The 27,734-nt window shown below is 38.0% G+C and overlaps 1 protein-coding gene across 1 annotated transcript; it reads left to right on the forward strand.

Moving 5' to 3' along the window:
* Positions 1-4,035: 4,035 nt before the first annotated feature.
* LOC149167289 (uncharacterized) lies at positions 4,036-8,322 on the forward strand. Its single transcript, XM_089430438.1, has 3 exons — positions 4,036-4,941; positions 5,122-5,713; positions 6,218-8,322. The coding sequence occupies exons 1-3, from the start codon at positions 4,036-4,038 to the stop codon at positions 8,320-8,322; spliced, it is 3,603 nt and encodes a 1,200-aa protein (XP_089286564.1).
* Positions 8,323-27,734: the final 19,412 nt, after the last annotated feature.

The following is a 27,734-nucleotide window of genomic DNA, read 5'->3' on the forward strand; positions in this document are numbered from 1 at the left end:
TATTATTAAACAAATATACAATTTACCTAATGTAACAAAATTCTTAGAATAATAGTGATTTGATACTATTTAAATAATATTGGAATGATAATATATATAGATTATTTAATAAAAAATATGAACGATTATACATGACTATTTTGTCTAAATAATAAAAAATGATTATATAATTTTTATATTTTAGATATACTCAATTAGTTTCAAATTTTTACCTTTGGACCATTTGTTTTAAATAATTATTATTAAATAAATTCACAATTTACCTAATGTAACAAAATTCGTATAATAATAGTGATTTAATACTATTATTTAAATTTAAATAATATTGGAATGATAATATATATATATATAGATTAATTAATAAAATAATATGAACGATTATACATGTCTATTATGTCTAAATAATAAAAAATGGATTATATAATTTTTATATTTCAGGGTATTGACCTTTTTAATTAAATAAATACACAAATTACCTAAGGTAACAAAATTCTTAGAATAATAGTGATTTAATACTATTATTTAAATTTAAATAATATTGAATGATAATATATATATAGATTATTATTAATAAGAAATGGATTATATAAATTTTATATTTTAGATATACCCAAATTAACTAATGAACTCTCTTAATATATGAACTAATAATAATGAATTATAGGTTTTAGCTATTTCTAAGAATATTAATAATTAAATTAGTGGTTTGACTAGGACCTCTGGTCAAATTAGCCGTTGGCATTATAGCCGTTGGAGTCTCTGCACACTCTATTTAATCAAGCTAAGCCGGATTGGTTCTTCAACTTGTCCTGACGATGAACCACACTGGTTGGTTCGAAACGCGTCGACAAAAGATTGGTTATGTGATTTTGCCGAAGATTTTCTAAACAATGTTATGGATCACAGAAGTCTAAATTCCTTAATAAATTTTATTTTTCTTTCTTTTGACAAATACATTACACCATGACTCAAATACAATTATGAAGACCAATACTAGTTACATTTCTCAACAACTACAGTGAGTGAAGTGTGTTGGAGGTGGTGGCTTAGGACTGGACAGTGTTTTATTCAATATTTATTACTTTACTAAGTGTTTGTGGATGAAGGACTTACATTATTACTGAAGCATCATATATCATCAAGCAATAGAAAAAGAATGGATAATGATTTTATTTAATATGCAAGTAAAAGGAGACATAACATCTAGGAAATAATGGAATATATAATGCAATTGGACATATGATATAATCATTTGGCTTCATGGAAAATTTTAAGACCCCCACAAATTTATATGTATAATAAATGGGCGAATCCCCATGATACATAGGAAAAATGGAAGGAGAATTTATTAATAATATAATATGTATATATAATCATTTTGGCGAATCTCTCACCAGATTATATTATCTTGTAAAATAATGGCGAATCACTAGTACAAAATGGAAAATCACTAAGAAATATAAGGGTTGTTGCAATCGCTTGGCACAAAGAGGGTATTCAAGAAGAAACTGTAAAATAACTTGACAACATTGATGGTGAACCAAATGAGCTTGACTAGTTGCCATCAAGCGCGCCACTCTAGTAACTAATTCATACAGATATGGAACTAGCAGTTGTCACCTAACAATTGCTTTCAAAAGTGATAGTGCAATGATAGTTGAGATACTCTCTAAGTTGACAAAGAGTGGACACTGGAGAAGAATATTTAATGGATCATTTGAGATGGTTGTATTTGCATGTCTCAAAAGCATAAAAAGTAAATTAACATAAGGTTGCATTAAGGGACTGTTACTCTTTCGTGATGTTAGGACCATATTAAAAACCAAGGAGGTAATATTGATACTATGAATATAAATAGATGGAAGGGGAAGTATCAATAGACAAGCCAGACATTTCACAAAATGTGATATAACTCCACATTTCACATTTCACATTTCACAAAATCTTTCATGTAGGTTGAAGCTATTAATCTCAAGACCAGGAATACATCTAGGGTTTAGGTATATTTTAGTTAAAGCAATGTCATTGATGTGTCCAAATTCATTGTGCCTTCTAATATATAAAGGAGAATGAAATCATATAGGTTTTATTTCATTCAATGTATCAGATTGGGGAGTAGTGAGTGAAGTTCATTCATTTTTTAGAGTGGGAAGTAGTAAGTGAAGGGTGCAATTTAAATATTTTCATTTGTTTCCTATTTTAAACAGTAAAAAATGTTGAAAATAATAACGAGTGAAGGTCTTCTTAACTTGTGTCTTAGTCATGAAGCACTGGTGTTGGGGGACGAGCGGAACGGAGCTAGGGTTCTGAGGAAGAAACCCTCGACGGCGCCGACAACACTGAGGAACGCGTTCAAGCTCTGCAAAGGAAGCTCTGCAGCGTGACAGAGTTGCAGGGGATCAGCGTAGGACAATGGTACCTCCTCAGGGGGGGGCGTCAGAGCCCTCCCCTTCACTGCACGGCCCAGAGCAAGCGGTCATTTTTGGATCGGTTGATCCGGATATTCTCAGCAAAGGGAAAAAGCATCAAGGTAATGACAATGATCCACAGGAAGAAAAAGAGACTCAAGGGAACAGCCCGAAAGTCTCTTCATCAACTTGCCGACCTGTAGCAAAAGAAAGGCCACGAATAGAACTGCCAGGAGACAAGATCGATTGAAGAATAGAGTATATGAAAGATCATGCTATCATTGGAAAATTCATAGGGTTTTGGCCAAATGAAAGAGCATTAAACGGTTGGATCGCGGCAAAATGGAAACCCAAGGGAGATGTCACTCTCTAGCTTGGGCCAAAGGGCTTCTTCACCACCATCTTTTTCTACCTAGAGGACAAGTACAGGATCCTAGGAGGCGGGCCTTATTACTTCAACTCGGCAGGTCTATATCTGAGGGATTGGATGCCAAGATTCAACCCTGACAAGGAAGATCTCACTTGGGCACCAGTGTGGATCAGACTGTACTCACTGCCCGATGAATACTGGGAAGAGGACTATCTAAAGGGCATAGGAAACGGAGTGGGAGAATACATCAGAGCGGCAGAAGAAACCAAATCCCGTAAGTATATCTCCTATGCTAGAATATGTGTCTTTATTCGTCTAAATGAAGCTTTACCAGAGTCAGTAACACTTGCCCACCGAGATGAGGAATGGATCCAGCCTCTCGATTATGAGCATGTGCCCTTTAGGTGCAGAAGGTGCCATGCGCTGGGGCATCTCTTCAGGGATTGCCCTCTTAATGCCAAAGCCAACTCCTCTGATCCTTCTGAATCCCCATCTCAAGATGGTTTCACCAAAGTCCCAAGTCGGAAGCACACGCATAAAAAGCCTCAGAATGGGTCCAAACCCCAGCCCAACAAACCCAAAAACCCTACTTCTAAAAACAGCTTCGACATTCTAGGCGACTACTCAGATGACCAGCCCCTAGACTCTGAGAATATCCATGCACGCCCTTCCTCCTCCACCCATCCCCCTCCATCTGACCCCCCACCCAAATCTCAGCCTCCCATCATCATCCCGACCATCCTTAGCAGGATTCCGAAAGACACTGCGGAGAATCCAAAGGAAATGGAGGTGGATGGTAAGGCAAACCTCCCACGGGACTCAGAGACTAATCACGAGGAAAGCAGTCAAGTACAGAAAATGGAGGAAGAGCCAGAAAGCATAGATCTCCACGGTGTGGACATTATAGAACTAGAACTAGCGTGCAAAAAAAAAGCATATGAATCAATCTCTGAGACCGAACTAGAAAAGTTGGGAGTAGTCATCTCCAGAGCCTACCACCAACACCAACTAGGTATACAACCAGGAAGTACTTGGGACGGCAGCCTGCGTCCAAAGGATACCAAAAAAAGAGGGAGGAAAATAGATCTCCAGAGAACAATAGAGATTGGGAAAATCCTGGTGGACTCAGGCAGATATGCGAAGTTGACGAAGTAATACAGTCCCTCCCAAACTAGTTGAACCATGAAGCTTGTATCCTGGAACTTAAGAGGGCTCAATAGCCCTGGAAAACTCAGGATGTTAAAAAACATGATCAAGATGGAGAAACCGCAGATGTGTTTCCTCCAGGAAACTAAATGCAATAGTGCTACGCTGGGTCGCATACTCTCAAAAGCTTGGCTAGGGTGCCGATCTGTTGCTGTAGATGCCTCGGGAGCCTTGGGGGGGCTGGCTATAGAATGGAACACCCAAGCTATAATTCTCACAGATTTTCACGCATCCCACCACCTCATACAGGCGGCCTTTCATATTCTGGGTACCAACGTTCATGGTAACCTATCCAACGTCTATTTTCCGCAAGATACAGGAAGTAAAATCGCGCTCCTTGACACCATAGAAGCGCTGAGCATAAATAGGCGACATCCACTCTGGATCGTGGCAGGGGACTTCAACATGATAACCAAAATAGAGGATAAGATAGGAGGGAGAACCAGATTGGAACCAAAAGTTGATCGCTTCAAGGACTTCATCCAAAATGCCTCTCTCATAGATATGCTGTTCTGTAATGGCACCTTCACCTGGAGTAATCGCAGAACTGGCAAGTATCAGATTGCCTCTAAACTGGATCGCTTTCTGATCTCGGATAATGCGGTGCATCTTGGAGGCGATCTGACAGCGGCAATACTGGCTCATACTGGTTCGGATCACTGGCCGATCGCTCTGCAATGGCAGAGACCAGGGGATCGGACCAAAAGACCCTTCCGTTTTGAGGGGTTTTGGCTTACACACCCCGCATTCAAGGACTTCGTCAGAACCATCTGGACCTCTTTCATTCCCCCAGAGGGATCAAAAATGTATCAGCTTCAACAGAAGTTTCGATTTCTTAAAAGTCACCTAAAAAGATGGAATAGGGAGACCTTTGGAAATATATTTAAGGCGCAACAGGAGCTAAGTCAGGAATTGGGGGATCTCCAACAGAAAATAATTAATGAAGGACACATGGAGGCAACCCTGGATCAGGAACGACACATTCACAATCAGCTTGAAGAAAGGAGAAAGCAGGAGGAAATTTATTGGAGGCAAAAATCAAGGGTCAGGTGGCTAAAGGAAGGGGAGCGCAACACTAAGTTCTTCCACAGAACTACGGTGCAGAGAAGGATGCATAATAATATTCCATTCATTCAGAACCAAGAGGGGGCAAAAGTCGAGAAGCATGAGGAAATCAAAGAGATACTCCTCAATCATTTCCAGCAAGTACACCAAGAACAAGCAGTGGATCGGCAACAGGCGATTGGAAAGATAACCAGCAATATACCTAAACTTGTCACAAAGGAACACAATGGGCTACTCATGCGCCCTATTCTTCTTCAGGAAGTAGATGAGGCAATGGCGCAGCTCAAAGAAGGTAAGGCCCCTGGCCCAGATGGTTTCACAACCACGTTTTTTCATGCTTTTTGGGATATGATTAAGCTGGAGGTTTGGCAGATTGTAGAGGAATCCAGGGCTCTGCGCTGGCTTCTCCCCTCCCTCAACTCCACCTTCATTACTCTCATCCCTAAAGAGGAGAACTCCATTACACCTGACAAATTCAGGCCTATAGCTCTCTGTAATGTCATCTATAAAGTCATATCCAAAGTCATTGCTAATAGGTTAAAACCTCTATTACCCATGCTCATCTCTCCGGAGCAGTCGGGATATGTAGAAGGCAGACAGATAATGGATGGCATTCTCCTCACGCACGAAATCATTCACTCGCTCAAACAATCCAAGCAAGCAGGTATGTTACTCAAATTGGATCTCTCTAAAGCTTTCGATAAGCTTAGCTGGTCTTATATACAACACATGTTGAAAGCATTTGGTTTTTGCTCCATGTGGGTTCGCTGGATCATGAGCCTTATCACCTCCACTCACTTTTCCATCCTTGTCAATGGTATACCCTCCCGCCCTTTCAAGCCCTCTCGAGGCATAAGACAAGGGGACCCCCTTTCCCCTTTCCTCTTCGTTCTTATGGCTGAAGGTCTTGGTAGACACATCAAGCATGCCCTCCATTCTCGGCAGCTAAAAGGCATCTCTGTCCACAACTCCCCTGCCTCCTCTCATCAGCAATTTGTTGATGACACCATGCTCTATGGCTACCCCTCGGTTCAGGAAGCCTCTTGTTTAAAAACCCTGCTCAACGATTTCTCTGAAGCCTCTGGCACCCATGTCAACTGCTCCAAGTCACAAATTTTCTTCTTCCACACCCCTCCTTCGGTTAAATCTGCTGTTTCCCGCATTTTAGGCTTCCCCTCAGCCTCCCTCCCCTCCAAATACCTAGGAGCTCCCCTCACTGCCTCAGCCATAAAGCAGCCCGCTTGGCGTAATCTTCTAGAGAAACTCGATTCAAAGCTCAATCTATGGACTCACCGTTCTCTCAATCTAGCTAGTCGGGTGGTGCTCATCAAGTCTATCCTCCAAGCCATGCCTCTCTACCTTTTTTCTATCCTAGCTGCACCAAAGTGGGTATTAAAAAGGTTGAGGAACTTGCAGCGTGACTTTCTGTGGGGCAGCTCAGCCACTAATCGCAAGTGGGCACTAGTGAAATGGGCCACTGTCTGCATGCCCAAAGACAAAGGAGGAATTGGACTCAGAGATCCTGAGTACAGCAACACCATCATGAACGCCAAGATCTGGTGGCAATGGATGACTAATCTAGATAAGCTATGGGCAAAAATATGGACCGCCAAATATGCCAACAACAGGCCCCAAGACAAGCTCATCAGATTTACTCCCACCGACAAAGGGTCGCTAATCTGGAACGCAGCCAAACAGCATCACCAGCTCATTCAACAGCACAGCTTTTGGGAAATTAGGAATGGTCACATTGCTAGATTCTGGACTGACGCCTGGAACCAATTGCCCAAACTCTCGAGTGTGCTTCCTCCATTGCTGGTTCTGAACAGGCAGGAGAAGCAGCAGGCAACAGTCCATCAATTTTGGATGCAGGAGACGGAGCATGGATTCAGAAAATGGCGACAGAGCAATCAAATAATCAGCAATACAAATACTCAGGAAGTAGCAGATCTTGAGAAAGAGTTAAGGAAAAGAAGCATTCGGCACGAGGACAGCGATGATATACTCAGATGGGGCTATCAACCTAAAGGATCCTACTCCACCTCCGAGGCCTACAATCTCATCGGCAACTTTCCCAATATGCCGGATCCTCTATGGAGGAAAATTTGGGGCTTCAAAGCATGGCCCAAAATCTCCCACTTCCTCTGGATGGTAGGTCACAAAAAGATTCTCACCTGGGACAAACTAAGGAGACACAACTTTCAAGGCCCTTCGATATGTCACAATTGCTTTCAGAACGAGGAAACCTTGCAACACCTTCTGGACACCTGCTCACTAGCCAACCAGCTATGGGAAAAGGTTAGTTTTAGATGCCAAAAAAGGTGCAAAGGAGATAGCGACATCATTGATTCCATCCGACAATGGCCGAAAAGCCCCTATGACTGTGCGATCCTCAATCACCTATGGAACATCATCCCGGGCACAGTCTTATGGAACATTTGGAAGGAAAGAAATAGGCGCATATTTAAAAACCAGAGCTCTCCCATTGAAGAAATCTGGAGCAGACTGCATGGAAATCTCAGAGAAACAATGCTGCTACGACCATGGACAAAAGAGGATCTCCCTACCACAGACAATGAGAAAAACATTCTCGACAATTGGCAACTGCAGCTGCCACAAGAGTTTGCCATGCATCAGCCAGCGAATTGCAACTTCAAGGATAACAGATGCTGGACCGCCCCTCCTACCAACTCATACAAACTCAACTTTGATGGGGCCTCCAAAGGCAATCCTGGACCAGCAGGATTTGGAGGTATTCTTCGAGACCATGAAGGCACCCCCCTGCAGATCTACTTCGGTAATATAGGGTGGGACACCAATAACTCCGCAGAGCTGGAGGGACTCTGGCAAGGGCTCTTGCTAGCCAGGAGACTCAATCTTCAACCCTTGATAGTGGAAGGCGATTCCCAGATCCTCATCAACATGGCCACGCGCATTCAGAATGGCTCTCAAACCAGGAAAGTTGCTGATAGCTGGAGACTAGAAGCAAGGCTAAATAACATTGCTCATGAGCTGCGCAATCACAGAGCCCTCTCCTTTCATCACACAAAAAGAGAAGGCAACAAGATTGCTGATCTCCTAGCCAATATTGGGGTAGAAAATAACCAAACCCTTCTATCAGGTAATTTGGATATCATCCCAAGCAATCAACAGGCTCAGGACTGTGAAAGTCTCATCCAAAGAGATGCTGAATCCCCGGATGCGGGTGTTAGTACGTCAGCCAGGGACGAGCCACATGCCCAGCATGTGCCGCCCCGTGTTAATGCAGCATAGTTATTGCTCACTGCCGCCGAGGTATGAAGCTCAGCAGCCCGAGCTCTTGGCATTCAATGTTACGAAGGGTGAAGCGATGTTGTTGCAGGGAGCAGTTATGGAGAGCTCTTATCGAGGGAATGTTGCAAGATTTTTTAAGGATGACGGTTCATTGCAGGTTCATTTGCGTGGTAAGGTCTGTGTGGCGCAGGCCCTGGAGGAATTTCGGCCGGTGGGCGCTCTTCTCCTTCAAAACGCAGCCACTGCTGTTGCAAATTGCCATTTCGACTCTGAAGAATGCCTCAGGTGGGAACAGAATTCTGAGGGCAAATGGAGAGCAATTGAGGCGGAGAGTGAAGGCACTCACTTGGGCAAAGTTCGCTTCATGCTGGCTAATCCTGGGCGCGGTCCATGGGCAGTTGAGCTCTGCCTTGAATACATTCGGGGACTGCAATCAATTGGCAGTGACAGCCGTGACTTCAAGCTCACAAGCTAGGTCCTGGAACAAGTTGAAGGAGACGCGGAACATATGGCGCGACTACGTGAAAGACAGCCGAGTAGGAGAGGACCTGGGCGTGGCGCACCTTCACGCCCCCCTGCAGCGGATGTACACCATCACTGCTGCTGCTGCTACTGCTACAGGAGGGTGGGAGTCATACCAACTCCAGCTAGTTAGTTCTTGGAGGTCGGCAGCTCCAGTAGAGGAGAGCCCGTGCTTCCAGCATTCGGCTCAGTCGTCTTCACCTTGGGCAGCTCGCAGGAAAATGCAGGTATTAATGCACATATCTCAGTTCTCTTTATGAAGGCTCCTGAGGAGAATGAAGCTAGACAACAACCGGGTTCGGCTGAGATACCTCCAGAAGGCAATCGTGAGGAAAGTCCAGTGCTGCAGCCACCAATTGAACAGGGCAATTCTGGGAAGGAGCCTCAGCAAGCCCCTCCCCAACCTCCAGAGCAGGAACCGCCGGCCACTGCGAAGGATCCTACGGCAATGTGGGCAGGCATTCCTGAAGGCCAAGGCTGGAGCTACATCATTGAGGAAGAGCCTGAAGATTAATCCCCAGAGACACTCTCCGGCTTACTTTTCTCTCTCTCGGGTCTGGTATAAGTTGGAGGTCTTGGCTGGTATCTGGTCTATGCTACATTTCTATGTTTGTATACTTTCAGTTCTTTTTCATTTTATGGGTCTGTCTGTCATGCGTCGTGGCAAGGTTTACTATGAGTTTTTTGTTGAAAGCCCCTGCGCGGGCCGTTTCATTACTGTCTGAGCTCAACACTGTGTCTTATGTTTTGGTATATCCTGGAGGTGCTGCCCCTGCGAGGGCGAATTCTGTGTCAAGCAATGCTATCCAAGGTGCCATAGTTGGCCCTGGACGGCCTGTCTTTTTGCATGTAATGTTAACCTGTATATAATATAATAGATTAGCTAGTTTTACTGAGAAAAAAAAAAACTTGTGTCTTAGTCAAGAAAGACTTCAACGTGTTCTTCTTTTGTCAATTACGATTTCATGGAAAAGGATGAGTTAGTTTGTTCATGTAATAGTTGGAAGCTCAATTATGTGGCTCTCCAAGTGTGAGTTTATATTTGGAAAAAAACGAGAGAGAGACTCAATGTCTAATTCTGGCAAGGGTGTTTGACTCAGTTAACAAATCAATCACAAGACTGAGTTCTAAAAATAAACTTTCCAGTTATAGCAAGATCGAATAGCATAAAAGGAGGATGAAGGCATAAAATTCAACAATTGTTTTCTGCACAAGGTTGTGAGAAAATACAATAGCTCACATGTTTGTGAGAAAGTGCACAATAATTGTGTGAGCTTCTTGTTTGTGGTCGGAATATTATTAAGTACCAAGTGTGCATAGATTAAGGGATTTGTGCTACAAAATAGGAAGCCCTATGCGCATGAGTTTAGGAGCCAAGAAGAGAGGCCAGCACGCAAGGATTTCAAACTTGTTTATGTGAGCATCTAAGAAAGAAATGATAATCCAAGAAGACCCTTCCTACTTGTTGAATATTGTAGCCTCTCAGTTTTACCCAAGTTGACCCTCAACTATGAAGGTCATAGAAAAAGGGCTAATGTAGTTGTCTGTCTTTGCACACCCTTGAGGAAAGGAGCAAAAATTATCGCATCATCAATGAAAAGAAGAATAGGAATGAAAACTTGCACCCATTGTTGTTATATGTATGCCCATTAAGGAAAAACCCCAACTCATTGATGTAAATCCCAATCAATGTGGGAGATAGTGGACAACCTTTCTTGAAGCTACTAGTGCTCTTGATAAACTTGGTGTGCTACATGGAGACAATCCAGGATAGACTCATACGAGCACTTGATTTCTACTTGGAGAATCTCAAAAATGCCAACATCTCTAATCCTTGATAATAGGCCTGTTTGAATGTGTGAAGTGGCTTAGATCAAGTATATAACTTTTAAATACCACATGAGCCTCTGAGATGATAATAGACATGAGATGCTAATAGACATGCTATAAGTGACAAAGATGTTTTCTCCATACATAAAAGCTACAAAAGGTCGGAAAAGTTATTACATGAGCTCCTCTTGTACTAGTTTTCAAGAAACTAAAGGATCTGAGTCTATTATTTTATTGCACATATGATAGTACTCAATGTACAAAAAAGGTTTCTCTCTAAGTCTCTCCCAGCAATTGGGATAACCACAAATGAAACATGCAAATTTAGAGTGAATCTAAATATAAGTACCGAAATAGTGCCCATGTATAAAATAAGGCTCTGAACAATATCATAATTGTTACCATATTGCTACCAATTGAGAATAGAATCCTAATCTACATGTTACTTCACAACTGTTAAAATATCATAGAAGCGTCTCTTCACAAATTAACATACCTTTTCGATTGCTTCTTGGCCTGAAGTAATTGTTACCTATACCAACTTTCCATAGATTGCTTCTCAACTTGATGTATCATGGGAACTTGTTTGCAGAAATAGATTGAATTCGGATTTTATTTTTATCAATCCAAATTCCAAAGGTGAATGTGGTTGTGGAGAATCATTCTTGACATAGGGGTAGACTCTAAACTGTTTTAATTTCCATCTTTTAATTACAGTTATTAGGGCTTGATTCAAGAGAGAGGATTTCCTTGGGTGTTTAAATACAAGAGAGGGGAGCATAGGGCTGCATTGTCCAGGTGATTATTTGAAGGGATTTTCCACCTTTTCATAAACAATTTACAACATAAATGATACATAGAATTAGATCCAAGATTCAAATTCTTGAAAAAAAGGGTGATCGCTTCTACAATGCATGGTGGATGTCTTGATTATTTTTTTGAATGCTAAGCTCTGTACTTCTGAACCAGATGTAAATTTAAAAATGAAGTCTACATATAACCCCTGGAAATATTTTAGGGAAAAATAGACCACAAAGAAAGATTTGGATTCACCATGTTGATATCTTGAACTATAGCATCGACTTTCACAATGTTGTAGGCACTTGTATTCTAGAGTCTAGATAACTTTTTCATCATTCCATGGTAAGTTTACAACATTTTTGGTTCTATTTATCAAAAAGAGGGGACATTGATAGTATTAATGACTTAAAAGCAAAAGTGGGCTTTAGTCCTCTGCCAATTATTTATTTGTAAAGACAAAAAGAAGCCATAACTTTAGCCTCATATAGAGAGATATTTTTGAAGAAGAATTCATTATCATTTGAGTTGTAGGGTAACCAAAAGAGTGAAAGTTAGGAATTCAGATGAGAAACGATGGATAATTTTGAAAGCTCCTCTTCCCTGTTATTTTTATTTTTCACTCCATGTGGAAAAGTCTAAAATGTTTATAATGGAGCAACAATGGAGCTAGGAATCCAATCGTAGGACTTCAGAGGAGAAACCATGGATAACTTTGAAAACTCTTCTTCCCTGTCTTTTTATTTCTCAATCCATGTGGAAAAATCGAAAGCCTTTGCAATGGAGCAACAGTTCATAGATAGTTTATCTAGGAATCCAATGCTTAGCACTAATTTACTTCCTTCTATCGATCTTATTAGATGACATTCATTTATATTCAATTCATAGAAGCGTATGATTTATTCTCAATTGTTACCTATACAAATCATTCTTCAACCTATGGTATTTTAAGAGAGCTATGAAACCTTTTTACTTGTCCCAAAGCCTTATCTTTTAAGCTCAGTTGACATACAAGTGGGGAATTCAACACTTTGTTGGCTCACGATAACTAGAAAATTTGACATTTAGGTTGTATAAACCACCATAAGGATTTTCCACTATAGTTATAGCTTGCAATTGTATCACAAATAACAACCATAACAAAGAGTTCACAATAGTTTGTAATTGCATATCAGATAACCACAACATAGAGTTCACAAGGAATGGGATGTTATTATGCTAAGGGAATATGACATCACATCAAGCCTAGGACATAGCAACTTGCATCTTAAAACCAGCTTTCATATTGATAAAGCCGGTGGGTGTAATTGTGAATGTGAAAATTATTCATCAACATAAAATTTTGAGAATATTAACACCAAGCATTGATAACAAATTTTTGAAGTGATGTATCTAAAAAATATTTCTCCACCTAAATCATAGCATAGAAACCTTAACTCTGAAATACTAGCACCATCCAGAATTTCAAGTTTCAACAATGGATGACTTGAGAATATCCATCATTTCTAAAGCAAATCCCCATCGCTTTTAGAAGCTACTGTCACACATGAACATTCAGTGGATATGGTGTGTTTGAAAAATATTTTAGACATTGACAAAAGTAGTTTTTCTATGATATTTTTTAGAAAAAAAATCCTATAGTGTCATAATATACATAGGCTATGGTCACAATCTGCTCAATTTCAAAATATTTCCTAAGCTTAAAAAATAAACAAGTATAAAAAAACTAAACCTGCCAAAGATTTCATTCAGAGAAGAACGCAAATCGGCCATTCCTATAACGGGGAAAAAGGAGAAGCTAGAGGTTGCAGAGGATGTCTCCAATCTTTAAAAAAAGTAGATGACATCCTACTAGAAAAAGGTGACAATTTCAATAATTTGTATTAAAATTGTCATCAATACTAGAATTATGTGACAATTTTCTTTGTTTTATAGAATGTTGTTATCCCTTGGGAGATATCGTTTAAGCCATTCCTCATCATCTCTCTCATGTTCTTCAAATGGGTGGGAACTTGTTGAGATTCTCTTCTATGTACAATTCTAGCATTTGCACCAGCTCTGTTTGCTACAATAGCTTCTCTAGATAGTGCTAATGGAAATGGATCATGCAGAGAGCTTCTAATATAGTCACCAATAGGAGATATATTAGCTACAATAGCTTCCCTTGAGAGAGAGGAGGATGAAGGTGAATCATGAAGAGAGCCCGATTTATTCCTCTATGAAAAAATAGACCTTATTAGGGGTAAAATCCTAGACCCGGATGATGGCAAAGAAAGACGGTGCAACTGTTGCTGACAATGATGATTGTGACTAGAACTGAAGCTGGAATAGCCTTATGTGGGTAAATTAGAAGAAACACATTGTGATGCTCCTCTAACCCAGGGTTCATAATGTTGGTATTCAACAGAATGGATGCTACTCTCTCTCTTTGCGTGAGCATCTTTCTCCTAGATGCTGAGTGTTGTTGTTTCAACTATTGGGCCAATGCTACCTCCTTGGACCTATGTTGTGAAAATGCTCTGGAAATAGTGATTTTCTCCTTGGACCTTAAGAAATGCCTCCAAGCATACCCAATATGCTCACTGTTTGATGGATACAATTTGAAGCACTGATAGGAGAGTCAAAAATGCAACAAAAGAAATCATAAATGAAATAGGATAGGTTGACTTCCAATGTTCAAATTTGCAAGACAATATAAAGCATTGATAAGAATTTCATTTAAATGTAATCTTCAAGATAAAGAATTATCATAATTTTCCTCAATGGAATATTAACTAAGAGAGAAAAAATCATTCTTACAAGTGTATAATTAAGAATATGCCAAGTCTCAAATAATTTACATTTCAGTAGATGTCATTATAAAGCTTTCTTCATCTATCACATTAATTTCCACTGCATTGAGTGCATACAGGGGCAAGACGCTTCAAGGTTACATCCTATTATCTATATAGAAATTATTTTCATGTCATATAAGGTTTTATTCCAATGGTAACAACAATCTTAACACTCTAAATTCAAAACAAAACCAACACCTACATAGTATCAGAAATCAAACTGATTGTGTTGCATTGAACAAAAATATTTCAAATAAGAACCATTTACACAAAATAATGTACAAGACATGATATATTTGTGTATAAAATTTCATTGAAAGATGGTATTAAATAACATTTTTATATGAAAAAAATTCCTAATCTGACAGATATTAGTGATTTTTTTAAGGATGATTAAGAATGGTTTAATGATCTTCCCTTTCTTAAAGAGCATGTTGCAACGTCATTAACTGACAAGAAGTTTGAGTGTTGTGTTTCTCAAAACAGAATTTTAAAATGTTGTATCAATAATCACAACTCCATTTGTTTCCCAGTAACTTATTTTTTTGGGAATCATTTCAAAGAACGTGCTTAGAAGGACTACATTGGAAACAACAGATTTGGGCGTTTGATATGACAAATTATTTAGGACTTACATGTAGCCTCCTCTCTTTGAAGCTTAGTTGACATACAAGTGGGGCATTCAACACTCTATTGATTCACGATGACTATAAAATATGACATTTAGGATGCATAAACCACCAAAATGATTTACCACTATAGTTATAGCTTGCAATTGCATCACAAATAACAACCATAATTGTTATGAAACTAGCTCACAAAAATATAGAAAAGATAGATCAACGCCTTAGAATTCAGCCTCTTCGAGGGGGCAACCTCCTTTACATTACACAAATGAATTATTCTTTTATCATTCAAATGACAAAACCTCCTTTCTATATATAGGAGTCTAAGGATTCACAATATAACCCATCTGACCTAACAATAATAATATAAAGGCACAAAAATAACAATAGAGGGATTCTATGGGGCACAATAATAACAATATGAGGACAATAGGGGCACAACAATATTAATAAGGGATACACCTACAATAGTAATGAGGTAATCACTAGTATTATAGGGACCTAACATGCCCCTCTCCTTTAAAAAATTGTTGTCCTCAATGCTTGAGTAGTTCTGGATGCTTCTGTATAAAATTCTCATCCTCCCATGTGGAATCTTCAGCGGATAAGTTCTTCCACTTGATGAGATACTCCGAAATTGATCAATTTCGTAGCTGTCGAGTTCTTGTTTCTGTGATTGCTTCCGGTTCCAATATAATTTTTCCTTCCTCATCAAGTTCTGGCAATATTGTTTGAACTAGGAGATTGTCGCCTATAACCTTCTTTAAACATGAAACATGGAAAACTGGGTGCACTCGAGAAGCTACAGGAAGCTCCAATTTGTATGCCATAGTACCAATCTTTTGCAACACCTTGTACGAACCATAATACTTTGGTGATAATTTATTATCCTTCTTAGCTTGCTTGAGGGACATTTGTTTATATGGTTGTAGCCGTAGGAATACCCAATCACCTACATCAAAACTTCTTTCGCTGCGATGTTGATCTGCTTGTTATTTCATTCTATTCTGCGCCAACATGAGGTTATCCTTTAAGAGTTGGAGGACTTGTTGTTGATGCTCGATGTGATGTTCCACTGTTTGAACCTTAGATTTTTCTCTTAAATATAATGTGATGGATGGTGGTTGATATCCATAAAGTGCCATAAATTGGGTCATTTTTGTTGCTGTATGGAAGGAAGTTTTATACCACCATTCAGCCAGAGGCAACCATTTGACCCATTGTGTCTATTTATCAGATACAAAGCAACGAAGATATCCTTCCAAACATTTGTTTACTATCTCAGTTTTCCCATCAGATTGAGGATGATAAGATGATCTATGAGCTAACTGAGTACCGAGACAAGAAAATAATTCTGTCTAAAAATTTCCAGTGAAAATGGGATCTCTGTCACTTACAATAATCTTTGGGTTTCCATGTAGCTTTTGAAATGTTTCCATAAATGTAGTAGAAACTGTACTGGCTTTAAATGGATGTGATAATGCACAAAAGTGTGCATACTTGGTAAGTCTGTCAACTACCACCATTATGACACTCTTTCCCTCAGACTTGGGTAAACCTGTGATAAAATCCATTGAAACCTCCTCCCAATGTTGGCTTGGAATGGATAAAGGTTGTAATAGACTCGGGGTCTTAATTGTTTCAACTTTATTTTGTTGGCAAAACCAAACATTCCGCCACAAACTTTTGAATATCCGATTTAAGGCCATCCCAAAAAAATTCCTTCTTAACCCTGTGGTAAGTTTTTAAAAATCTTGAGTGCCCTCCTAAGGGAGAAGTGTGCAATTCCATAAGAATCTTTTGTTCGAGTTGGGAATTCTTACAGAGGTATAAGCGATCTTTGTACCATAACGAATCATTTTTCTAGCTAAATGTATCAGATGTACTGGAATCTTGTTGTAACTTTCGAATAAGTGCCCACACTTCTTCATCATTCTTCCATTCCTCCCTTGCTTCGTTTATCCAATCTGGTTGGATAATAGAAATGGCGCACAACAATGCTTCCACATCCTCATCCTTTCTTAAGAGTGCATCTGCCACCACATTTTTCTTCCCTTTTTTGAAGATGATTTCAAAGTCATAACCCAACATCTTTGTAACCCATTTTTGTTGCTCTTTAGAGGATAATCTTTGTTATAAAAATTATTTAAGGCTATCATGATCCGTTTTTACCTTGAAGTGTCTTCCCATTAGGTAGGGTTTCCATTTCCTAAGTGCATGTAGTATTGCCAACATTTCCTTCTCATAAATAGCTTTGTGTAAAAACTTTCCCTTGATTGGACGACTTTCAAAAGCAATGGGTATTTCATCTTGCATTAAAACAACACCAATTGCATTTCCTTAAGCATCACATTCCACAATAAAGGTTTTTGTGAAGTCCAGTGTAGCTAAGACCGGTGCTTCGCACATTGCCTCTTTAAGATGTTCAAAGGAATTTGTTGCTTCTGGAGTCCATGAAAATGCATCTTTCTTAATAATGTTGTTAGAGGTGCTGCTATTCTCCCATAATTCTTAACAAACTTGCGATAATACCCTGTCAACCTGAGAAATCCTCGCAGATGCTTTATGGATGTGGGGATTTTCCATTCCTTAATGGCTTTAATTTTGCTAGGGTCTACCTTAACTCCTTCATGAGATACAATATGACCGAGATATTCCACCTCTTGTACTCCAAAGAAACATTTGGATCTTTTTGCATATAATTGTTTCTCCTCCAATAGTTGTAGCACCCTGTCAACATGTTCAACATGATCCTTCCAAGACTCGTTGTAGATTAGTATATCATCAAAAAATACTAACACAAATTTTCTAAGGGTTTGAAAATGGAATTCATCAAACCTTGAAATGTAGAAGGTGCATTGGTAAGGCCAAAAGGCATGACCAAAAATTCATAATGACCCTCATGAGTTCTAAATTTTGTTTTTGAAATGTCTTCAGTCTTCATTCTAATTTGATGATATCTTGAACGAAGATCCAACTTGGTGAAGTAAATTGATCCATGCAATTCATCCAGTAATTCATCAATGACAGGAATGGGAAACTTATTCTTTAATAGTGAGCTTGTTGAGCTCCCTATAATCCAGACACATGCGCCATGATCCATCCTTCTTGTGCACCAATACTACTGGAGCAAAGAAAGAACTTTGACTAGGTTGAATTATACCAGCCTCTAGCATTTCTGCAACCATACGTTCAATTTCACTCTTTTGGGAATAGGGATATCTGTACAGCCTGATGTTTGGAGGAACACTTCCTGGAATCAGATGAATAGCATGATCATGATCAAGAATAGGTGGGAGACCTTTGGGAGTCTCAAATACCTTGGAATGATTGTCCAAGACTTTTTGGAGATCTGGAGAAATAGATGATTTCGATGTGGAAACATCTAGCGAACATAATTGTGCAATTACACCTCTTTGTTCCTTTTTTAGAAGCTTTGTCATACCATTAGAGCTGATTATCTTTCCGGTTTCCCTGCAATACCCCTTAATTCAACTTCCTTTCCTTCGGCAAAAAATTTCATGAAAATTTCTTGAAAATTAAAAGCTATTGTACCCAAGGATTGTAGCCATTGGATTCCTAGTACAACATCAGCACCTCCCATTGGAATGGAAAGCATTGGGCTAGTCAGTACATATTCTCCCATGGATAACTTGATATTATGGCACTTTCCAGAGTAATTTATAATTCCTCCATTTGCAATCATCACTTGACACTCTGGTGCTGGATATAGGAAGCAATTCAATTCTTTTGCTACCTTACAATGAATAAAATTGTGGATACTTCCTGAATCAATCTACACTATTACCTTTTTCTTCTTGATTTGTCCTTCTATCTTGATGGTTTGAGGAGTGGTAATTCCATCCAATGCATTACAAGATATGGTCGGATTCATTTATTCTTTATCTAGGCTTTGTTCCTGGAGTATATCCTCTTCTTTTGACCTTTCTTCCTCCTTTCCTTCTTCCTCTTCACAATCTATGTAGAATAATTTCTTCTCAGCACACTTATGACCTTTAGTGTATTTGCTATCACAACTGTAACAAAGCCCTTTTGCTCTTTTTTCTTCCAATTATTGTGGTGTCAACCTTATAAGTTGTGGAAGACTAGGGGCAACAACACTTCCATCTTTATAGTTGTGAGTGGTATGCTTCCTGGTTGCCATAATTTTGCTTTCCATTTTTCTTGCTAACCTGAATGCCTTCTCTAATGAATCAGGTTCCCAAAGGCGAACATCATGTTGGATATTATCCTTTAAAGTCCCTATGAACACATCAATCCTATGCTCCTCTGGAATATTTTTTCCCTTATGTTCAATTTTTGGAACTCCTCAATGTGCTCCATTATTGAACCCTTTTGTTTGAGACTTATCAATTGGCTAAAAAAAGTGTTGCTTTTTGTATCCTCATAATGTGCTGTCAATTCTTCCGTAAAAATTGCCCAAGTGATAATTTTTTTACGAGAGCAAAGCCATTGATACCATACAAACTGATTTGGTTCCAAATATAAAGTTGCAATACGTACCTTTTGTGTGTTTTGCACATTATTGAGATCGAAAAATTGCTCCATCTGTAATATCCATGTTGCCGGATCCTTGCCATCAAACTTCCTCATATAGATTTTTGGAATATAGTGGGTCTTTGATCCAACATTAGAGTCTATGAAATCATGATTAACATTTCTTTTGTTCGCATCATGAGTTTCCTTTACTACCCTTTCACCATTAGTAAGTATTTCTTGTAGAAAATTTCTCAAATCTGTCTTCAAATCTGCCATGTCTGTCTTCAAATCTATCTTCAAATCATCCATCTTAGCTTCCAAGCCATTCATCTTAACTTCCACACCCTTTATCTTAGATTCCATGCCATTTATCTTAGCTTCTATTAGCTTTTATGAGAGTGACATTTGTTGTACTTGGTCTTGTAATTTTGATATATCATGTAGCATTTCTTCCTCTTCTTCATGAGTCATGCTAGAGCTTTCAGGTTGCTTACTAGGTGTTTGCATTTTCTTTCCTCGGGGCATCAGTTACTGATAATAATGCTCTACTATGCCCTTTTAATTCCTTCAAAATAATTTTTCAAACCAAGCTTAAGCAAAAATTTAAAAAAATCTACACACCTTTTTTTTCACTTTGTAGGAGCTCGATATTGCCTCTGATGTATCTCTGTAATTTTGAATCATCCAGTTCTGAAATTGTAATCTGCAGTAGCCCTCTGTGTCTCTTTCCAATTCCACCAATCTGATCCAAATTGGATTCTCCAAGGAAGAGTTATGCCAAATCTCCCACAGTGACCTGATTATAGACTAGTTCAGTAGATCGAACTTGTATGATGTGCCACGTGTCCTTGTTTCGACCTTTGTCTCTGAAAAATATATCAAGAAACTACAGTCCGTCCTTTTTCTACACCTTCTTACGAAATTTCAATCCGATGCTCAGAGAGAAATTTATGACGATTTTCCCCAGGTCACCTGTTTGGAATGTAATTCAGGAGTCTGCAAAAAGACCAACTTCCTCAGATCATATCTCCGCAAATATATCACGAAAATCTCTGAAATTTAGACCCGAGGTTCAGTGCAATTTCGTCTAAAATGGGTTTTTGTTTTCACTTCTGAAACGTCACAGAAAAAAAGTTATAGCGAAAATTCCACGATGACCTATTTGGAGCAGCGAAACCCTAGAATCCAAAGCTCTAATACCAAATGTTATGAAACCAGCTCACAAAAAGATAGAAAAGATAGATCAATGCCTTAGAATTCAGCCTCTTCAAGGGGGAAACCTCCTTTACATTACACAAATGAATGATTCTTTTATCATTCAAATGACAAAACCTCCTTTCTATATATAGGAGTCTAAGGATTCACAATATAACCCAGCCGACCTAACAATAATAATATAAAGGCACAAAAATAACAATAGAGGGATTCTATGGGGCATAGTAATAACAATATGGGGACAATATGGGAACAACAATATTAATAAGGGATACACCTATAATAATAATGGGGTAATCACTAGTATTATAGGGACCTAACAATAACAAAAAGTTCACAATAGCTTGTAACTGCATATCAGATAACAACCACACATAGAGTTCATAAGGCATGGGATGTTAGTATGCCAAGGGAAGATTCCATCATGTCAAGCCTAGGACATAGAAACTTGCATCTCAAAAACAAATTTCATATTGATAAAGTTGGTGCAAGTAACTGTGAATGTGAAAATTATTCATCAACAAAATGTTCTGAGAATATTAACACCAAATATTGACAACAAATCTGTGAAGTGATGTATCTAAAAAAAATTCTCCACCTAAATCATATCATAGAAACCTTAAATTTGAAATACTAGCACCATCCAAAATTTCAAGTTTCAACAATGGATGGCTTGAGAATATCCATTATTTCTAAAGAAAATCCCCATCGCTTTCAAAAGTTATTGTCACACATGAACATTCAGTGGATATGGTGTGTCTAACAAAGATTTTGGACATTGATAAAAGTAGTTTTTTTTCTGTGATATTTTTCAGAAAACATTTCCTATAGTGTCATAATATACATAGGCTATGGTCACAATCTAGTCAATTTCAGAATATTTCTTAAGCTTAAAAAATAAACAAGTAAACAAAAACCAAAACTGCCAAAGATTTCATTCAGAGAAGAACGCGGATCCACCATTCCTGTAACAGGGAAGAAGGAAAAGCTAGAGGTTGCAGAGGATGTATCCAATCTTTAACAGAAACAGATGACGTCCTATTAGAAATAGGTGACAATTTCAATAATCTATATTGAAATTGTCATCAATACTAGAAATATGTGACAATTTTCTTTGTTTCATAGAATGTTGTTATCCCTTGGGAGATATCCTTTAAGCCATTCCTCTCCATCTCTCTCATGTTCTTCAAATGGGGCGGGCACTTATTGAGATGCTCTTCTATGTACATTTCTAGATCTTGCACCAACTTTTTTTGCTACAATAGCTTCCCTAGACAGTGGTAATAGCAATGGCTCATGCAGAGAGATCCCAACATAGTCACCAACAAGAGATATATTAGCTTCAATAGCTTCCCTTGAGAGAGAGGAGGATGAAGGTGAATCATGAAGAGAGCCCGGTATATTCCTCTGCAAAAAAATAGACCTAATTAGGGGCAAAATCCTAGACCCAGATGATGGAAAAGAAGGACGATGCAACTGCTTCTGACAATGATGATTATGATTAGAAATGAAGCTGGAACAACCTTATGTGGGCAAATCAGAAGAAACCCATTGTGATACTCCTCCAAACCAACTTTCATAATGTTGGTATTCAACAGACTGGATGCTACTCTCTCTCTCTGGGTGAGCATCTTTCTCTTGGATTCTGAGTGTTGTTGTTTCAACTGTTGGGCCAATGTTATCTCCTTGGACCTATGTTGTGCAAATGCTATGGAAATAGTGATTTTCTCCTTGGACCATAAGAAATGCCTCCAATCAAACCCAGTATGGTCAATGTTTGATGGATATAATTTGAAATAGGAGAGTAAAAAAGGCAACTAAAGGAATCATAAATGAAATATGATAGGCTGACTTCCAATGCTCAATTTTGCAAGACAATATAAAGCATTGATAAGAACTTCATTTACATTGAATCTTCAAGATAAAGCATTATCATAGTTTTACTCAATGGAATCTTAACTAAGAGATAGGAAATAATGCTTACAAGTGTATAACTAAGAATATGCCAAGTCTTAAATAATTGACATTTCAACCAATATTTGGTGTTAATATTCTCAAATAATTTAAGAATTGTTTTTTTTCCTGTGTGTAAAAGTATTTCCTACTCTTTAGTTTAAATTTCATATTACAATAATTTGATTTGATTCAAATCTCTTTTAGTCAACTAAGGAATCAGTACAGTCAGAATTTTGTCACCAAGTTCATTTGCTTCATGGGTATCGTAGTTAAAATAAATATTATGTTTTCTATTTCTCTATCATGCTACCACAGTTTTAACTTTTACTGTTGATATCTACAGTTATGTGATTGAAAATTTGAAGTATTTTTAGTTGTTGATACTTATAGCTAACGAGATTGTACTTCTGCTAATTCATCTCATAATTTCAAGCTTTAGTTGCAGCCTTCTCACATCACGAAGCAACACTCAAACTAAATCTGCCGACATGTGCTCAAAAGGTTATTGTAGTAATATAGTATAATATTAAAACATGTTGAGCAATAATTTCTCTCTACTACATTCTTGTTCTTGGGCAATAAAATCATTTTCAATAGATAAGTGTTTGTCTGTTTCAAATGTGCACTTATTTAATTCTCTATCATTATAAATGATCATCAATATGATGCGATTGAACATTGTTTGTCATTTTTCATTGTAATCCCCTAGTGAGATCTGATCTATGTTCTTTGAAGAAACTTCTACAACTTGGATCAAATTTTTAGGGTTCACCATCTTTGGATAACAAGACATTTAGTGTTTGAAGGAGTGACTATTCTTTGACATCCCATTTCAAACTGGTTCAAGTGGATGTTTCCTTTGTATACATTTACCTATCCTAGATGGAAAAAAACTCTGCAAATAAAGCTTAAAAAGTTTTGTTAGAAGATTTTATGTGAGGATCAAATTATTTGTGGAGCCATCTTTGGCCTAAATTCTAATTTCCTATGTTGCGCATTAAGTAAAAATGCATTTCAATAACAAAGAGTTCACAATAGCTTGTAATTGCATATCAGATAACAAGCACAACGCAGAGTTCATAAGGCATGGGATGTTAGTATTTTAAGGGAAGATGCCATCACATCAAGCCTAGGACATAACAACTTATATCTCAAAACCAACTTTCATATTGATAAATTTGGTGCGAATAATCATAAATGTGAAAATTATTCATCAACAATTTTTTTTTTTATAATATTAACACCAAATATTGACAACAAATATGTGAAGTGATGTATCTGAAAAATATTTCTCCACCTAAATCATATCACAAAAATCTTAACTATGAAATACTAGCACCATCCAAAATTTCAAGTTTCAAAAGTGGATGACTTGAGAATATCCATTATTTCTAAAGAAAATCTCCATCGCTTTCAAAGGTTACTATCACACATGAACATTCAGTGGATATGGTGTGTCTGACAAAGATTTTGAACATTGAGAAATTTTATTTTGATTTTTTTTTTCAAAAAACATTTCCTATAGTGTCATAATATACATAGGCTATGGTCACAATCTTGTTAATTTCAGAATATTTCCTAAGCTTAAAAAATAAACAAGTATACAAAAACCAAACCTACCAAAGATTTCATTCAGAGAAGAACGCAGATCTGCCATTCCTGTAACAGGGAAGAAGGAGAAGCTAGAGGTTGCATAGGATGTCTCCAATCTTTAACAGAAGCAGATGATATCCTACTAGAAATAGGTGACAATTTCAATAATATATATTGAAATTGTCATCAATACTAGAAATAGGTGACATTTTTCTTTGTTCTATAGAATGTTGTTATCCCATAGGAGATAACCTTTAAGCCATTCCTCTTCATCTCTCTCTTGTTATTCAAATGGGATGGGCACTTGCTGAGATGCTCTTCTATGTATAGGTCTAGAATTTGCACCAACTTTGTTTGCTACAATAGCTTCCCTAGACAGTGCTAATGGAAATGGTTCATGCAAAGGGCTCCCAACATAGTCACCAACAAGAGATATATTAGCTGCAATAACTTCCCTTGAGAGAGAGAAGGATGAAGGTGAATCAAAAAGAGAGCCCGTTCTATTCCTCTATGAAAAAATAAACCTAGTTAGTGGCAAAATCCTAGACCGAGACGATGGAAAAGAAGGACGATGCAACTGTTGCTGACAATGTTGATTGTGACTAGAACTAAAGCTGGAACAAGGCTTCTACAATAAAATCAGAAAAAATCCATTGTGATGCTCCTCCAACCCAGGGTTCATAATGTTGGTATTCGACAGAATCGCTGCTAGTTTCCCTCTCTGGGTGAGCCTCTTTCTCTTGGATGTTGAGTGTTGTTGTTTCAACGGTTGGGCCAATGATATCTCCTTGTACTTATGCTATGAAAATGCTATGGAACTAGTGATTTTCTCCTGCTCATCATTACATTCTCCCTTTGTTGGTGTTTGTGAGAAAATCCCACGTTGGTTTGCTACTACTATCCTACAAAAACCAATAAAATTAACATATATAAATCAAACATACTAAACTCTTTAGTAGAAAGGCAGAAAAATGTTTCTAAAATTTCACATAAAAACACAAACTTGGAACTATAATACCTATTATAACAAAAATACATCTTAAACCATATATAAAACAATAAAAATTTAAGAAGCACTTACATTGTTTTAAACTTGACTAGGTAGTCATGGCAGAATTCTTCTCGGTCTGTTTTTGTTCTTGGCCCGTTCACTCGTATAGCTTAACCTAGCTAACTCCACAATGCAAGTAAAATAGGGCAGATGGCTTAGACCAGACTGCACAGTAGTATACACAAGAAATCTTGCTCCTGCGCTCTGAGCTATCTCTTGCAACAAATTTTGGTATACCCATGTCTCATCCTATTTAAACCACATGCAATGACCATCAAAGGCAATGAATCATCCAAAAAATAAGTTTCAAAACACCACCAAAACAAAAGTCATACCAGGATTCTTGCAGCAAGAGCTTAGGAAGGGCCTCTCTGGGAAAGAGTATTAAGTGCCACCTCTGCAACGACATGTTCAGCCTGTCTCAATGTGCTGCACTAGTTTGGGCTCTCAAAGACTTCTCCATTGAAATTAACAATAGATTTGAATATGGGCGCATGATCAAACCCCTCTCTGATACAAGAGTACGATGGCAGATTGAGCAATAGGGAAAAAAGAGAATTTCAGGAGCAAGAGGCCTCAACCCGACTCCGTCACTCTGCCCCTTATAAAGACTCAATCGATCATGGACTTGTTTCTTATATAGGTGAATCAAACTGCAATCACCTAAATTCAACCTTACCTTAACCCCTAACCAGTGCCATTGCTGGAAATTGGGGGTGATTAGAAGCAAACCCCACCTGCATTCCTGGAAATTAGGGGCTACTCGAAGCAAACCCCACCTATAAACAAGGTGAATCGGGGATTTCAATGTTTATTTGGCTTATTTTACATGGTTAAAATATATAATTATTTATTTTTAAAATAATTTTTGGGCAAACTATAAAAATGGGGTGTAATATAAAAAATTCGCTCCTCCAAAATATAAAACCCCTTAAATTTCACTCATGGGCTAAGATTTGCCCCTAAAATTTTCTTTGTGCGGCTTCCACCTTAACGTTGACCGAAACTTCTGAATGAGCAAAGGTCCTAGATGTAGTGGTTGGAGGACAAAATGGGTAATGCGAGATGCTAGTTGGAAGAATTGCAACATGAATTAGCTCAAGGTCAACATGGCTCCTCTCAATTGGACAATTTAGTGAATAAAGTTAAATATTAGCTTCCAGATATGAATGTTGCAAATTCTAATGAAATTTGGTCGTGGGACCCTTCAGTCAAAGGTACTACAAAATAGTTTATGTTTACACACTAGTTCGATTTTTCTTATTACTAGTTTTGTACTGGAAAATGTATACATACAGGCTTTGTATTTTTGTAGTGTTGAATATAGCTTTTAGTTTTGAATTTTAGCTTAGTGAGAAAGAAAACTTGAAGTCAATAAGGGACCATAATACAACGTTGCATCCCCATATATATATATATATATATATATATATATATATATATATATATATATATATATATATATATATATATACGGTTCAAAAAAACAATAAATTTATAAGAAATAATTGATAGAGTACTAATTTATGAGAGCATAATCCAACTAATAAATGTTTTGACCTTTTCTCAAGCACCATTTTTTAGTCAATTTTGCTCAAAAAACAGCAAAGGGTTTTTGGAATCATAAGTTTGAGTTATGTAATTAGAAAATATCTGTAATGCCCCGAAGGGTTTCCAGGGTGTTAAATCCTTATATTTTTAAAGGATAAATATATGTATATTCCATACGAGAAATATACATATTTCTGTCTATTCATCCATTATATCAAGGATCAAAGCCATTACATCAAATTCCATCATGTCACTTGCAAGAATTAAACCTAGGTAGGGATGATAACAATTATTCCCCCAACGACCCAAAAGAAACCCAATTGACAAATATGGAATCCATATATACACTTTTTTTTTTGTTAAGCTTGGTAGGTCCTCCTTTTCTATTAAATTTAATCAGCAAGTTACAACCATCTGAGAGATTTGTTAGGTGGCCTCAACTTGCCCTGCGGGAAACCAAGTCTGTTGGCCACCTAACAACATGGAATGCCATCCAAAACCGAAACAGTTTGATCCTTCCTATCCAAGCTATGTAAGATTGTATGTCCATATCTATTTTCCTATTTAATTGCAAACTAACATAACTATAATTACAAATGAAAGTAAATGCTATCCGCATCAAAAACTAATACAAGAGACCTTGGTTCACTGATCCACATCCTCTGCCGAGGTAGAATCCACTGGTGTTGGGTCTTTGACATTCGACCCCGGAAGCTCATCTGCTGGCAAGATGCAAGGCAAATGTTTCTCAATCTGCTAGAGGCGACCATCTTGCTTCTGCAATTGAAACATGATTTTCTGAAATTCCCTTTTGTAGTCTAGGAATGTATGCCCTGCGACAACCATGTTCAAGGCAATTTGTTCCAGGGCCTTGCCCAGGATTCCTTTCATTGACCAGTAAAGGAAGAGGGTGTGTTTGAACTGTGTTATTCTGCC

Source organism: Pinus tabuliformis, chromosome 5_1, assembly GCF_031772625.1.
Source record: "Pinus tabuliformis cultivar Carrire ecotype Pingquan chromosome 5_1, CPIR1, whole genome shotgun sequence".
Classification (NCBI taxonomy): Eukaryota; Viridiplantae; Streptophyta; class Pinopsida; order Pinales; family Pinaceae; genus Pinus; species Pinus tabuliformis.

Coding starts and splice junctions, on each gene's coding strand:
- LOC149167289 (XM_089430438.1), top strand. CDS start 4,036: ATGGAGAAACCGCAGATGTGTTTCCTCCAGGAAACTAAATGCAATAGT. Junction 4,942..5,121: donor TTAATGAAGGACACATGGAG/GCAACCCTGGAT, acceptor CCATTCATTCAG/AACCAAGAGGGGGCAAAAGT. Junction 5,714..6,217: donor CAAACAATCCAAGCAAGCAG/GTATGTTACTCA, acceptor CCCGCATTTTAG/GCTTCCCCTCAGCCTCCCTC.